Source organism: Achroia grisella, unplaced genomic scaffold, assembly GCF_030625045.1.
Source record: "Achroia grisella isolate CSIRO2021 unplaced genomic scaffold, CSIRO_AGI_Agris_v1 utg780, whole genome shotgun sequence".
Taxonomy (NCBI): domain Eukaryota; kingdom Metazoa; phylum Arthropoda; class Insecta; order Lepidoptera; family Pyralidae; genus Achroia; species Achroia grisella.
In genome coordinates, this window is record NW_026713020.1 from 4,734,563 (window position 1) to 4,752,252 (window position 17,690).

Genomic DNA, 17,690 nt, shown 5'->3' on the forward strand with positions numbered 1-17,690 from the left:
ACATAAATACTCACGGTATTCATTGCAAATTAAAAATAAATGTGATATGTATCTTTGCTGACTGTCGAATAGAATATCTTTATTGTTTTCTTTATTTTCTCTCTTTACTAATATGACTAATAATTCATTCTCATAGTGAACATTTATAAAGATCCGGATTCTTAAATAATATACACAATTGAATTCATAAAACTTCACACACATATATGTAAAAAAAAAAAAATAATGTTACATAAGTCATAATATTTTACACTACAAAGAAATTAGGTAATACTAGGAAGATATAAAATCTAAACTCACACACCCCAACCTTTCAGATCACACATTTGAAGGCACACTGTCATACTGTATAAAGCGAAATATATCTATTTGCTGTTTAGACAACTATTAATACTATTTTTTCTTATATAATTGTTCCATTCACAAAAAAAATGTAAAATACATCATCCTGAAACTAGAAAATATTTTTTTTAAATCACATATTTCTAGATAGTAACACAAAGTTATAATTGAGTATAAATATAAAGTATGAGATAACAGTGTATAAATAAAATCAAATTGTTCAGCAGAATTTGCTTTCAAATACAGTCGATATGTTATCATTTATTTAGCATATATTAGGAATTTCTCATTCATATGAATTTTTAATATATCATACTTAGCAGTACATTATTTTGAACACAAATGTTCGAGTATAAGTAACATAGCACACAAATTCGTACTATATTTACACAAAACAATTATGATTTCATACTATTTTGTGACAACTTCGTGCACGGTAATCCCAAGATGCATAACGTATAAAGGTCTCTGCGGAGAAAGACATCCGCAAAAGTATAGAGTAATTTAAAAGAACGAGCGAATACTATTATCCTCTCTTCTCTATCTCACTGGCCATTTCTATTACAAAACTGCCGCACATGAAGGTAGTCAAAGACAATTATGAAATTCGTTACAGATTTTTACTATTGACAATGACGAGATCGATGTGACTTCCTTTTTTTATTGTTACAGAGGTTAGTAAGAGTTGTGTTTAATAAATACAACACAAAAAAAATATTGTCACTGCAAACATTAAAAGTAAACGAAACACATAAAAAATACACATAAACAACATATAAAATATTTTTGGTAACGATAGTTTGTTAAATAAAATTGAATTACAATACATTATATTGTAAGATACAAATTTTTAATATAACTAAATATTAATAATAATTGTCAATTCCCAAAATACGAGAAATAATTAGATTCTGCAAAGACATCTTAAAAGTCAATTGGAGTTCCACTAGCAGTTTTACAATATTACATATTAGTTTTATTTCATATATTAAATAAAGGAACGCTATAACTTCATTAGTGGCACTGCGTATGGGGACGTCCAATCCCTCTCGAACACCTCTTGTAGTTCTCGTCTTATATCTTGTGAAACATTCTGGAATGTTCCGTGTGGATCTTCTTGAAGAACGAACGCGACCCCGGCTGTGTCAGTGAAGTAATCACCGGACCAGTTCGAGGTGCCTATATACGCAGTGCGCTCTGTTACCATGTATTTGTTGTGGTTTACTCGAGCGTATGGTATTTTGTCTTGTTCAGGCGACGACGGTACTAAAAACCGTTTCTGAAATTATGAAATCAGGTCTCTTAATATTTTTTTTAAGAAAATACAAGTTTCTTATATTATCGGAATTAACAAACAAGTAATAGCCCATTAATTGTACTTTTAAGGAAATCCTCTTAGGAACCTATACAAACAAGACACAAGTACATGATATTAGATGTCGACATTCGACATTTAAATGAGACATCAGAGCATATATGTATGTGATATAAACATAATACAAATAATATTGTCTATTCAGTTAGACCTGACATGCAATAAGGTCACTGCACATACACCATTTCAGACACCATAGTGCTCTAGAAAGTGTATCCACTGAATGGTGTAAAACAGTGAAATTATAGGGTGTAGCATAATGTCTTAGTTTTACGGAATGGTAATGCAAGAGAGCATTGTATTTCTCTTGCTATAATTACATGAAACATGACATGATGTCCATAGTGTTGTTCACGTACACTCAGGCCATTGCAGTAACATGAAAAATTATGTACCTACCAACAGAAACAAACAATTAGCTTACATTCCTATGCCCCTAATGTAATGATAATTATATCAACTTACCACTTGTATATCGACCCTGGGATACGACTTGGAGAGCGCAGTGAGCGAGCGCAGGAAATAGTCTTCCGACGGACGCGAATGCTTCCACCAACTGATTAGCATCTTCACTTTAACTTTATGCTCCAGAGCCGCTTTGCGAATCGCGTCGTCGATCTTTGGCCAGAATCTGTAAATTCATATTCAATCATTAGTAAGCACCTGGACGAGCGAGCTTCGTGGCTTAGTTAAGTGTATGTTTTCTGTTTTGTAAAAAGGTGTTTTCTTGGAAAAGTACTTAATAAAACTGAACTTTTTTTTAAATATCGGCTTCCACCTTAGATGACTGTTATTCTTTGCCAATGACAATAATATAAGAGACATCTTAAAATCAGCACCAGCTAAGTATTGTTAGCTGTCTTGTCGCGTTAAAAAAGAGAAGAGTAAGTAAAAAGAGAGTCAACAGAAAACAATTAATTCGAAAAAATTTACAGAAATGGAAAAAGTATAAAACGGTGTAATATCACACACATATGTATGATGTCAGCGTTCAAAAGACATGTCCTTAGAAAAAAAAATACTTACTTCAGTTTAGGTGTAAACTCGAGTGCAGGCGCGTAATCCATCACAGATATATACACAAACTCCTCGGCCGACTCGATGATGGAGACAATTGCATTGTCATCATTAGTCCGACCAGTCGGACTGAACTGTGGCGGAGAACTCTGTAAACAAGAGACATTTATATAAATAAATAATTTTAAAAACTTTAAGAATAGTCCATAATGTACTTAAATAAAGTATTAAAACACCAGAAAATGCCAACAAACTGCAAAAACACATGTCGTAGAGAAATAAAACGTGGAACTATCTACAGTTTCGTTGCCTTATAGTAATCTTTTACAAGGGCTACTATTCTTGTAAATGTATAAAAAGATTTGGTATGCCGAAGGCAGACAACGACCGAGGTGCTCTAAATCGATAACACGCGCCTTACAATTAGTCACCACAGCTGACCGTGACATTGACATAGAAAAACAAATAACTATTAAGGACAACGATTGTCTACGCGTTGCTGTTGATGATGCTGGCGGGGCTCGAGGGACGGGGGCATCAAGGTCGTTGCAGTAGTCGGTCGGAGGTAGACTACCAGAGAGAGACTATACCAAGCAGTCTTTGTGGGTACCTTTGTCTCATTTACCAGGCAGCAGCTTGCTTTTCAAACTCTATTCTAGATTTTTTATACTACGACATTGACAAGCATACGGCCCATCTGATGACAAACGGTTACCGTATTCTATGAATTTCTGAACTACCTGTAACGTGAGCGTTGCCTACCGTTAAGTTAAGAAACCTTAATATTCCCTTCTTGAAAAACTACATGCTGTAGTCATTCGACAAAACCTCTGCAGGTAGCTCATTACACGAAACGGGAGGAGGCTCCTCTGAAACCTATCTGAAATCACTTAGGTTCCAGCGTGTAAGGATAAATTCCCTGTCGATAGAGCAATGGTAAAAGGTAGACGTGGGCAGATTCAATTGATAAGGCAGTGAAATTACAAGGTACGGATGCATGATACCTTAGTTCTCGGGAACGGCAAAACATTAGGAGTACTTTGGCGTAATTATTATATTATATTTATGGAGCGGAGTTCCTAACCATAGACTACTAGCCCAGAGGTCATGTGAGACGTCGTATTTACCATTCCAGTTACTTATACAATATTATATATATTGCTTACTTACTGCTTTACCTTTTTAGTAATTAAGAACAACGAAAAGCTGAAGGTTTCTTCAAGATTTCATGTTTCAGTTATTTGTGCTGTTTACCTTACCGATTTCAATGTTCTTTTTATAATTGAATGGGCTCATTTTTATATGTATTCCATTGTCATTTAGTATGTCTGCTTTAGTTGAACAAAATCTTTAATTATTTGTATTCATGTTTATGTCTATAGCTTTTCTAAGGATTTCATCATATAATCATAATCAGAGTACTGTTATCTGTATAACGACCCATATTCTGCGATATCGCTAAAAAATGTACGACATGACATAAAATACACCCTCGCAATAACCATAAAAGGCTAATAGGTTAGGTGGCAAAGGTCAAATGTGAACTATGTTACAGTCTAACTTAGCAGTACGCATGCAAATCCTACTAACATTAGATATGTACTGCTGTTTGAACTTTGTAAGGGTTCTTTGCTCTTTACTACTTTTTTAAATTACTCTAAAACAGATAAAATAATTTAATTATTTTAAATGGACTTCTTGGCATGTTATTCGATTTTTTTGTAGATCCAACCTAAAATCAAAATTATTTTAATGACATATGCCTATTACTAGATTTTGTAAATTCTTTGATCAACTGTACTTAGGGTACCTGTGATCAGGTAATATATGAATAATCCAAATTCAGTTCATCCTCCACGCGGTTCCCCCTGGAAACCATGGTGCTAAATTTCTCGTAAATTCGTTATAATGAGCTAAATAACTTAATTTTATCGTCAATATTATGTATACACTCAGTCCCTGAAATTCCACTGCTAACGACCGTGATAAGTTCTAGAATTGCCAATAGGTGGGCTAAGTGACGTAATATCAATATCACCCTTCACTGGTTTACTTCCAGCATACCTATATCATTACCAAAGGCGAAATTGGCAATTTAATGATTATTACGTATGACTTAACAATTTCAGATACACACTGTATAATCACGATTAGTAACGGAATAAAAAAATCCTAATTTTAAGTGCTTTTTTATTCTACAGCGCATACAAATTCAGCCAGGAAGAATGAACAAGAAGCTTGCCTGCTGCACTTTTTAGTAATGTCTAATTTTTATGTCAAAATTTGTGTAAATACTAACTATAAAATAGCACGAACTCATAAGAATCAATATATTAAATTTTGAATCTTTTTAGAGGTTGTGTTATAGATACTAGACAACCGACATAAATACAGATATATTTTTTTAAATACCATAGAAAACACATAGACCAATACTCATGAATACAAATATTTGTACTGTGCAAGGAATCAAACCCGAGACCATCCCAAGTAAGGAGGTGTACAATTAATTAGGTCATTCCGCTTTCGAATCGCGAATACGCTCACCTGTCACTACATACATGAACAGCAATACGAACATCACGTTACAAGTTACACCCGCAATACTACTATTGCATTGCCATTCCAAAGTACTATCATACCTCTTCATTACATAGTATAAAACAAAGTCGCTGTCTCTGTCTGTCCGTCCCTATGTATGCTTACATCTTTAAAACTAAGCAACGGATTTTGAAACAGTTTTTTAATAGATAGAATGATTCAAAAGGAAGGTTTATATGTATAATACATGTACACCCAGGCGAAGCCGGGACGAGTAGCTAGTATCCTATAGTTTCACTGTCTCATCTCATCCTTCCAACGAAACAGCTTACAAAGCAAGCTGCTTGTCACTGAAATACGTAAACAGAGCTACCCCCTGACAACACTTTACAAAACTCTACCGCGGGTAAGCGGCGGAAATTACCTTAGGAACTCATAACAGTTAATAGAATAATGTCATTTGCATGGAAATACTCATATATCACACGCCGTTACCAAAAAAATATACTAATTACGACCACGTACGCCATTACTACGCCATTAATGACTTCACAATAAACGTTTAACGTGTATTTGTTCTAATTTCACGCCGCCATTCGTCGAATAAGCTTATAGTTTTATACCATCGTTATTTTCGCCCTCAAGCAGTTATTATGGGGTCGATTTATTTCAATATCCATATATCACTAGACCTAGTACATTACATGTGTCACTTTAAAGAGAAGTGTGTCCATGCAATAAAATTAGGTTGTACGTATTCTTCACTATGATTCTATCTCTATCCGGAGACCTTTTAATTGAAAATATTTTTATAATAAACCCATTTTTTAATTTTATATTGGATTATTCTAATTCTTCCTTTACTGAGTAGTGATTTGAATACCACAGACTAAATACTAGATAATTTAGACTAAGTTTGAATGTACTATATAAATAAAATACACACGCGAACTTATGGCGGTAATAAAGAAGGTGATATCGTCGCAGCAGTTGCCCTCCTTCCATCACAATACAACACTTATCGTGTATTTGTCGAACTCCACCCCTAATTGTTAGTCGAGTCTACAATTTCGTCTAGAGGACTAAAAACGCCATCTTACACGAATCTTAATATGATTTGGAATAACATATCTATAGTATTCAACATTTGGCTGAAAGTCGTAGTAAAGTATTAAATATTCAATTATTTAAACAACTATAAAATAAACATTAATACAACTTAAAATAATATAAAATATACCTTATAATGTTAATTTCACAATTATTCTCTCCCAATAAATTTTTACTGTGTGTAATTCACTAATGAAGTACTAAATAAAGAATATTAAATAAGTAAAATTAGATATACCTATATATATACTTAAAAAAGTACCTATAGAACATACAACTGTTATAATACTAGCAGTAAATGTTCTTAATTATTTGCAAGTGCCAACAGCAGAAAGAATATGATTAAAACCAATAAAAATGCTGCTTCATTGGTTACAATTATATTTTTTACAATTATCATACCCTTACCATAAAAGGTCTATCAAACTAAACGGGATAAAGCAAATCCTATTAGGAATCATACAAGGTGGTGCTTTTAGACTGCCTGTTTAGCCTCGAACGTAAGTTTGACCTTGGTACATTTTGTGTTGGTAATAAAGGATGTTTACTATCCGTGTATACAAAAGCGTACCAAGACACCAACTAAACGATAGTAAGAAACTAAGAGCGAAACAACAAAACATACACTTTCCTAAAGAAACATCAGAATAATTAATAACTGCCAACCAATTTGAAACAGGGGTACGAGGTATAAATACTACTGTTTTTTGGCGTGATGGTCATTTTTTATGGAATGGTAAACAAGGTGACGACCACCTGACGGTAATCGGTAACCGCCTACACATATGAACAACACTACGAACATCACTCAAGTGTTGCTATTCCAGAGGATGAAAATGCTGACTAAGAAATCCTGCATTTTACCTAAACTTTACTTAAATATGTATTATATCTATATAATCTGGTAATTTTACTGTCGTATCTTCAAGAAGGAACTCAAACAAATTAGGGGGAAAGGGGATTGTTAGTAATGTAACAAGTAACCTATTGTTAACCATCTCAGGTCGACCTCCGACAATTCCTGATGAATTGGACACGATGGCAGTTCAGGCCATCCTAATGGATGGCCTAACTGACCTGACTGAAGGTGGTTATTAGTAATGTACCATTTCAGGTAGATCTCCACGCGGTTCCCCCTGGAAACAATCCTGGTTAATTTCAGATGAATTTTCCACGATGAGTTAACTGACCTGACCTTTTATTCATTTTATCATCCTCCACTGATGCCCCGCCAGCGTAAATCGTTAGCGCAGGCGGGTACACAATTTCATTATCATGCACTAAGAATACAAATAAATTAGTACATGCAATTTTTAAATGGCCAGTTTTAGATCTGCCGTCCACATCAAAGCAGAAGTATAATACGAAACAGTCCTCTGGTGCACTAGTGAATCTAATATTTGTATTCTATTATATTGTAGTGGTAACATAACTTTCTCATATTGAAGCAGAACGATACAATAGCAGGGCAAAATTCAATATTCAGCGAGCGTCATATGTGCATTTAGAGAACTTAGCTTCGAACTTTATGAGTCGATCTATATTCTATATATATTGCATTGTATCGTGTATATAGTAACTTATTAAGAGTAACAATGTGTATTGTTTAGAAAGAAGAAAGAATGAAAACACATTCTCTCCACAGAAGTTTTACAACTGAGTTATAGCCGTATTCGATGTTACATTCAAATTTCAGCCGCTGTAGCTCAGACTGTATCGCGTCTATACGGAACTATTGCGACTGACTTTACAATAATAACGGACTATAACTGCCGTCCGTACTGTGTTCGATTATGACAGCCGTCGGCGTATAACAATCCGACTATGACTGTCTGAGTACAATTCTCGATGGTAACTCCTCGATTGTAACTCGATTATAACTAACTTAATACAAAAATTGCTCGCCTTATATATGGGAGGTATAGACTGTAGTGGGGACTGCAGTCCTTACAAAATTCTTACTGGCAATAAACCAAACCTTATTTCTAACAGACAATGCACAACGTTATACAACTTCATAACAATATCCTTTCACATTGCCGAAATTCCCTTACTTATTTATTCTCACAAACTAACAGTTACTCATAAAGAATGCATTGCATTTTACAACTCTACCCAAGAATATTTAACATTGGTGTAATAACCAATTTCCTTGCCTAACTACAATGCACTGTAAACACGAATTGGACAATATTCATAAAGACATCAAAAGACCGTGTTCCGTCCGTTAGTCTACAATAAGAATATGTTTACAATAAGAAACCCTACGGTCATCATAAACCCGATGGCTAGAAAATAGTAACAGCGTTATCTTATCACAAAAGTCCAACAATTATTCATTGTGTTCCTAAACAATGAATGCCTAATGAACGCCGGTACCCAAACAGATGTTCAACTGTTATCGTAGTTTTAAACAGTGAATCGATGTCTTATTCTAAAACAGCACTTTTAAAAACTAATATTATTTCTAAGTTATTGTCCAATTTCAACATTTATTCTACCTAATCTACATAAATATTATAGGTGCGTCGCGACGCCGCTTATACGTGTCGCCTGTCGTCAATAGCAATAATAAAAAACAAAAAACTTTAGTTCCTTGTATGTGATTAAAAACCTCGGTTGTCTAGAGGCGTAACACGTCGCCTAACTTTGCAATGGTAGCAGGTTCGGTTCCTCGCGCAGTACAAACATTTGTTACTGATGATACGATTGTTTGCATTAGTCTATTTTACTTACTAATACAACTAGTTTCTCCGTCACTATATTAGTTACTTTTTTTAACAAATAATAAAGAAAATTTTATAATAGTTTCTTTGGGGTCGTAGTGTAGTACTCACTATGACAATATAAATGTTGAGGTGTTTATGACTAAAGTTTGGTAGTAATTTAAACTCTTTTCATTGCAGTTGTAATATTTATGAAACAATAAATTTCCCCAAGAAATAAAGGGACAATATTAAAATAATTATTAAAACTCTTATACAAACTGCGCGGTCATACGATCAATTTATTGTGAAAAGTTCAAAAATTATGTAATATTTCCTTTTTGTTTTCTAAAGAAACTGGTTCAATTTGTATATTTGTCTTTCGGTTTTAGTAATCATAATAATATTTATTTAAAATCTCCACAGAGGATTTCATGTGTAACAGACCCTTTACTTAGTACACCGTTTACTATTATCCCTTTATAGAATTCAGAGTTAGCTGTAAACGTTAGTTTTATGTACCAATTTCAAGATAGCGCTGGCAATTACCCTTCTACCTTTCACTGTTGTTTAAGATTATGCGTAATAAAATATATTATTTTAAATTAATTAAAGCCATCTTTTCTTTGACTAACTGTAATTAAAAATTTATATGATCATTGACGTATGATTACTCACTCATAAAAAATGAAATTTAGATTTAAATAAACTACAACATGGGAGTTTTCCAATATATTAAGGGTCGGCAACGCGCATGTGACACTCCTGGTGTTTCAGGCGTCCATAGTCTACGGCAAGCGTTTACCATCAGATGGGTCGTATGCTTGTTTGCCACCACCATAGTACAAAAAGAAATATATGTAAGCACTTTTTAATTCTACGATATTCAAAATGCATATTGTTGGAACCTCAATGGTAGATTTGTAATATTTTGACGTTTTTACTACCAATTTTTGTTGTTTTCTTTAATAATATTTTTCTCCAATACATATTAAGATAAGAAGAATGGGCAAAAACTGGTACCGCACATAACCAATAATATATATATATATAGATAACATTCATAATACAAAATAAGTAACTATGACATTTTTTGTTCCTTAATGAACAATTAATGAATCTCACGTTTCAGCAATTAATAATACCTTTGAAGCACTCACGCCGAAGTCAAAGTTCGAACAAATCGATATCAAATGTGACAAATTAAATAATCTTTAGCAAATGTATTTGGCCCTTTTTACAAGAATGTAACGCATATTAGACGTCCTGGGTGGTCTAGCGGTTTAGCAAACCGCCTTACTTCCGATAGTCGCGGGTTTGATTTCTCGAACAGTTCAAACATTTGTATTCACGATATGTATGTTTGTATCGATCTGGGAGTTTTCTATTATAATATGTATACGATTACGAAAAAGTATGTATTTGTATCAGTTGTCTAGTACCCGTAACACAACCTTTAGCTGGCTTAACTTGAGTCTAGACAGCGCTGTGTGAATTGTCCTGATTATTATCATTGTATATATTTAAACTGTTTTAAATTCATAATTATTACTAGCTGTGTTTTATAATTAAACAAATACTTTATTTAAACAAAAAAATTACAGACTGAACAACGTATTTTTATAATTTTATTTCTGAAAGGATCAAATAAGTTTTCAATATTATAATTAAAGAACAAAGAATATGAAATGTGATACCTGTTTTATGTGATTACAATTTGATCCCGATTCAATTAAATCACTTACGCCTGCATTTATGGTCTCCTACTCGTATGCAAACTAGTGACTCACTGAGACAGTATACATATCTAGAGTATCATATTTACAACATACAAAAGTATGGATGTTCTCAATTGGACTGCAGTATTTTTTTTTTGTATATGATACGCGATATCTTCGTCTACATGGACAATGCACAATTGATGTCACAGTTTTGTGTATACTATACCGACTTGCACAGTTACAAAGATCATATACATAAAGACAGAAACAAAATACCGCAATTATCTACACTTACTATAACTAACAAAAATATATCATATAAAAATCTCTACAATACGGCATTAATTAAAAAATTATAAGTTTTCGGAACTATACTCTAAAAATGAAACTATAAAGGCGATTTCTAGTAATATAATTTTTTGAGCTGTAGGGTGTAAAAAGTAGTGATATTATATTATTAGTAATTATTACTATCAACTGACATAAATTGTATTTGAATATCAAACTCCTGTGCTAAGTAACCATCGGTAATTTATAAAAACTGCAAACTTCGACTAAATCATGCTGCATGCAACTGTGCTTTTAAGGGCATAAAAACTAACAAAACTACTATAATAATATATAAAAGCGACATCCATTTGTATCCATATCCGCCAAAAAATACTGTCTATTCACAATTTGATCGATGGCAAGGAATAAACAAGACCTTTTGTTCATATTACCGTCGAGGGCTGAGTCAGCGCACTTCCAAGGTTAGCGGATGAACCCACCATAAAAGCATTAAGTAGAAAGGCTAGGGCAGCTAGCACTCTCGCATTATTGGCAATTTAAAACGTTCCGACGTCTGGCTTTAACGACCACTGCTATGGATTTATTTTAACTGCTGTTATAGAGTTTATGTAGAAATAAGACGTACCTATCTACGTTTAATTAGTCTGTGCAATAAAAACATTTTTAAATCATGTCATACCTCTGATTCCATCACTTTGGTATTCATCTGACATTTGAATGTAGAATTCTGTACTCATACAAACTTTTTGAATGATTAGGTCTGTATTGTAATTACCCATAAAGGAAACGTAATATTTGAGAGCATCGAAATGGAGATTAAAATCGCTAGATGGCTTTTATAAGCATTATTGGATTATATTCATTTAATTTCACTCAAATCAGCACTACTACACAACACTAAAAGTAACATTCAATTTGATTTCGAGATAAACATGTTTAAAAACTTAGCCAGCAGATTACTTAGATATTTGAAGCCGTGTAGTAGGTCTAATTTCTACCAAACAGAGTTCTACTAAACAATTCCATAAATGCAGGTTTCAATATAAAACACGTAACATTGAAACTGGTTAATCAATAGTCGCTTTGGAAACCGTAACCATTATTAATTTCTGGTTTACATATGAATGTGGATGATTATAATGGCAGAGGAAATAGAGATGGATGGACTGTGTGAAATATGAGATGACAAGAAAGGGAGTAAATAATGAGATGACTGCAAACAGGGATGAATGGCAGAGGAAAATATATCACGCTAACATCAAATGAATGAGATAAGGAAGAAGCAGTAAGCTTCATTCAGTAGTCAGTCACTGGTAGCCTGTAGCGTATACCATTACCGTAGAGTGTCGTACACTACTCCGTCATCATATCATAAAGATTTTTATTATAGAACTATAATGTCTAACAAGTTGACTTGCTAGTAAGTGGTAACCGTCACCTCTAAACATGAACACGTCTGTTTGCATTCGTAATTTCAGCCATATCTCAATATCAATCAAAAGACATGTTACAAACTGTTTGACAAATGCAAGAGGTGAGACAGATATACTGACGTATACAACTTTCTATAAAGTCTACTTGGGTTAAAAAGAGATAGCCACATGACATAATCATTAGCAGTTAGTCTACCCAAATGACTTTGGATTCCGTGAAACAAATCAATAACTATCATATGATTACTTCCATAGAAATAAGTAGGAAACGGTCATTTTTTAAACTTTATCGCTATAACGTATCGAATTCATGACAGCATTTATAATCATTAAGTGCAATAAAGAACCTAAACGCTATATTGCCACGGAATATTGTTACATGTCTAGACAGAGCAGCAATGTTTGTGTCATTGCAAGGGTGTACTTATATACTATAGTATAGCCGTGTTTGTTCTTTATGTCCTCACAACTGCTGAACAAACATATACACATACATAAATACAATTTAGCACAAGTATCGTTTGTACCTAACTACTGAATAATCTACTGGTATACTGCTAATATTTGGAAATTTTGGCATATAACCGTACGTTTTGACATTGTAAAGTCGACTCAAAATTAATCGTATTTAAGGCATTTTATCTAAAACCCACATTAGGTTTTATATTATCTTATTAATTTCCCAACTAGTTTATGGCAATTTGATGGAAGAACTGTCAAGAAACTCAACTGTTGCTTTGCTGAGAGATTATCCCTAGTTAGAATTTAAAAAAAAATCTATAATTTTTAAGTGTACGCTACAGTCACCTGACTATTTTTATCACAAATATATAAGGCTTAACTATAATTTGGTTATAATTTCGACGTGGGAATTAACTAAAGTTTACATGTTTGCGAGGGTGCTGTTCCTCGACCCAATTTCGGAACCACAGGTGACTTTCAGTAAGCTTCATAATACTATTCTTAACTATCTTAAAAGTCGATAACTTCTAACGACCGGGAGGAAATAATTAGCAAAAAAGCCTCTGGCCCACAGACTATAAAATCGACGTTTTAAAGTACTCTGCTTTGATGTAGATGTGAATAATATAAGGTATCTTTTAAGAGCAAGAGCTCACAACGACAATTATTCGTTATTTTAGAAAGGCCGACAGCTCCTCTATATATATTCCCAATAGTTTATATGACAGTACTATACAAGTAAAGTACCTACATCGATTTGATGCGATTGACAAAATAGAGCGATTAATCCGAACAACTCAAATACCAATTAAGGTAACATTGTAATTACGAAATTGCTGTTGTTTATATAATTCGTCTTGACATTCCAACGTTTATTTATTATGAATACCTACTCGCTTTACTTATAAACCTTTCAAATTAATTGAAAAGTATAGGGGAACTACTTGTTAGTCATGCGCGGGGAGCGATGACTCTTTCTGGGTCATATAACCTTTTTAGGTGGACAATTAGTACATACAGTTGACACTTTTTTTAATGTATTGGGTGGAATGGTGCATCCACTTATGCTAACGATATACAGTGGTGAGGGGCCAGTGAAGGATGGTAGAATGAGCATGCAATCAGGTCAGACATCGCGGCGAAATCACCAGGAATTAACCACGATGGATTTCAGTTGTTGCATCACAACTGTTTGTTTATTAAGTTCTAAAATCCAATTTACTTCCATCTTACTAATATTCTAATCGCGAAACTTTCTGAGAAACTACTGAACGGATTTTGATGCAACTTTACAGTACTATAGCTCATGCAACAGTATAACTCATAGACTACAAATTTCACGCTTATGTTATTGTCGCCAAATGACCCCGCAGGTACGTACGTATATTCACATGCCTCCACAATAGGGCCAAATAAATCTCCCTAACCATACAGAGATGAGGCCTTCCCTACAACACCTACAGGGCGAGCCATCACCGTCGGAGTCTAGGTAGAATGTCTATGCAAAACTCCTGACTCCGGCATGGGCGTTTATAGAAACACCGTGTGGTTTTTCAGTGAGTAAAAATCCCACACCATCCCGTCATCCCTCCGGTCTTTGTGAAAATTATTCCACACGTTAAAAAAGAGTAGGTATGGGTTGCACTCGGTGAAACTTTGGAAGTTACATATTGTTGTATACTCACGGTAATGAAGGCACCATAGTTGTGCTGTGTGTCAGTGAGGTTGATGGGGTGTTCAATGTTGATATCGGTGCTGAGCTCTGCCGGCCAGCTGTTCGGCACCACAGAGTCTGGAGTACCCAAACTCCAGTAGACCTGCGCAAATTATTAATAATACTCAAAAACTTATTTTGATATTCTTGGATGGAGCGCGAAGCGCGTAGTCTTAAAGCTCAGATTTGCACTCTTTGTAACGATACTCCTCCGAAACGACACGACCGATCGAGACCAAAATTTCATCGAAGGTCGACCTTCGAGCCTCTATCGTTCGTTAACAACTCAAAATTCCGTAGTTAGATATATAAATTCATGAATAAAGATGTATGTCACAACGAAAGTCTATTTCTGAATAATATCATAATTTATACTGCAATGCCACAAAGCTGTTTGCATTACAAAGCAAGCCTTGATGACTAAACCTCAGATGGTTCATATAAATTCTCAAATCAATCGATTTCTTAGAGTCATTACTTGCATTCTATTATAAACTTGCTGCACATATCAAATCAACGTGCACAACGTGCACAAGGGTAAAACTTATAGTTAACCTTAGTAGAAACTTTAATATGTACCTAACAAGTTGAATTGAAATAATTCCTTTATATTACAAGCTTGTACCATATTAACTTTACTCAAGTGTACGTAGGAGTTCGGTACAACCCCGTGCCAGTTTTAAGTAACAATAGACAACTTTGTGACTTCTAGCAAATTGTAGCGTAATGTTATTTAACCGTAAATAATACAAATTATACATGACTGTAACACATACGTAACTACAACTACGATCACTATGATACTATGATTTTTAGAACAATACATTTATACATATAAATTTGAGTACTAATATCGCTATTAAAAATTAGAGGTTGGTGATAGAAGGGTGAAAATTTAGGGTAGGGAAAAGTTTAGGAATGTATTTTAATGCCACATTATAAAAAAATTACCATAATTTAAAAAAAAATGTTAGAAGTATGAAAAATAGATAGTACCTGATTCTCAAATCTACTGAATATGCATATAAAATTTCATAAAAATCGGTCAAGCCATTTCGGAGGAGTACGGTAACTAACATTGTGATACGAGAATTTTATATATAAGATTTTATTAGTCCTGGTTCAGACTCTAATTAACTAAGGCTATCTAAGGAACGGCGCCAAAGTCAATTACCTCATCTTCACGGGTATAGAACAAATGTATAAAAAAGTAGACGTGTCTTTGTATAAATAAATAATGTTACTTGTTGGCAAATATAGATCTGGTACAATAAATAATTAATAATTAGGTATAAAAATAAGAATACTTTATTTCAAAACAATGTAACGTATACAACACGTTACATAAATTGATATTTATATAAGATAAAAATTACAAAAATAATTTTTGTGGGTATATGGTTAACAAATCTTCACCTTCAGTACTAGTAATAACAGTGTAAAGGTAAATTAAAAAAATATTTGGAAAAAATAACTTTCAATTTCAATATTAAGTTTATATAGATTTTACAGATGTATCAACCTACTTCGGGGAAAAATGATATCACATTTCTTTTAAATTAACTCTAATTGGTCATAAATGTCATGGATAGAAATCATTAAGAAAACACCGGTTTAAAGCAACATTCGCCGTGATGGCACCGTGATAAACATTTCAAAACTAAGTGGAGGGAAACGATTCACTTCCGGTGTTTTACGACAATAATACAATGCTCCAACCCCCATAATTTGTTTGACATTGACAAAACAAAACTGAAATGGTTGTTTTAACTTTTCTCTTTATACTACATAATTACATCTAATGATGGACGACGAAGATGAAAAATTATGATGATAACACGCCATGTTCATGATAGATTAATTACATGGCAGTCAGAATAAGTATTGGCAGATTATTTTAAAACTTCATTACATGTATTGGTTTAATTATATTTGCTTTCACGTGACACTCTTTGATATAATAGGCGTCTATATGCTAACGGTGTTAAAGTAAATTTTCCTAATTACGAAAGAAATGTCGGAATAGTAGATAAATTCATTGAAAAACAAGCCTTAATGCAAGATGACTAGTCGTAATTCATGTATATTACTCGGAGAAGAATATTTATTTATTAAAGCTTTGCATTCCATAATTTTACAGTAAGCAGTTGGTAGGTAGATCAATTAAGGACTCTGTTGGGCACAGCAACGGAAGAGAAGACGACGAGTTCATTTTGAGAATAAATTGAAAAATGAGAGAGAATTCAGTTACTCCATACATTTAATGCAAAATTATTACTACTTTATTAATAAGAGTATCTGACAGTAAACGTACACCGTAGCCTATATATGAACGCTATAAACAACAGGGCTGTCAAGTGCTCGTAACTACATAATTAATACGTATAAAACTTAACTTTTTTTAACTACATTAATTCCTTTTTTATTTCGTAGCGTCGTAGCTATCTGCATATAGCTCATTGATCAAATGCAGCGTAGTTATTGATTCCACTATTTTAATAAACAAAGATGGTGGTAACATGCAAATTTAATTGGATGTATCGCATGCATTAGTGTAGCTAAAAATAAATGTGTCGCCGTTTCACAAGGCTTTCCCTGGCGTTCCACCCGCCCTTGGTCTGGCAATGACTCGATTGCATTACATGGCAAAATATAAACACGTTCATTTCAGCTATTATGGCTAAATTTAAATCGTTGTTTCATACAGTTATCCGCGACTTTGTATGTGCAATATTCCACCTATGCCAGATTAGTTAATGAGAAAAATATATCCTATGTATAAATCATTATATAAAATTTCTATAAGACCGTTAATTTGACATTTGAAAAGATAAGAAATGAACAGACAGACAGAACATTTCCGAACAATATTAGTATGGATTGCACTTACGAATCCATTGTTATCAGAAATAATTGCGAAATGCGAGATTAAAGAATAAGCGCGAAAATTTGTGAGTATGGAAGGTTGGATGTTTATTA

At 33.5% G+C, this 17,690-nt stretch overlaps 1 protein-coding gene across 2 annotated transcripts in view; it reads right to left on the reverse strand.

Moving 5' to 3' along the window:
- Window positions 1-1,120: 1,120 nt before the first annotated feature.
- The window catches only part of LOC131850949 (5'-3' exonuclease PLD3-like), a 46,893-nt gene continuing 30,323 nt past the window's right edge, over window positions 1,121-17,690 (reverse strand). For both annotated transcript variants that reach the window (XM_059201367.1, XM_059201368.1), the window contains exons 8-11: window positions 14,683-14,814; window positions 2,744-2,883; window positions 2,183-2,348; window positions 1,121-1,621 (exon numbers count right to left, since the gene is read on the reverse strand). In XM_059201367.1, coding sequence (XP_059057350.1) covers window positions 1,346-1,621; window positions 2,183-2,348; window positions 2,744-2,883; window positions 14,683-14,814 — 714 coding nt within the window. In that variant the 3' untranslated portion in view covers window positions 1,121-1,345. The remainder of the gene's footprint in view (window positions 1,622-2,182; window positions 2,349-2,743; window positions 2,884-14,682; window positions 14,815-17,690) is intronic.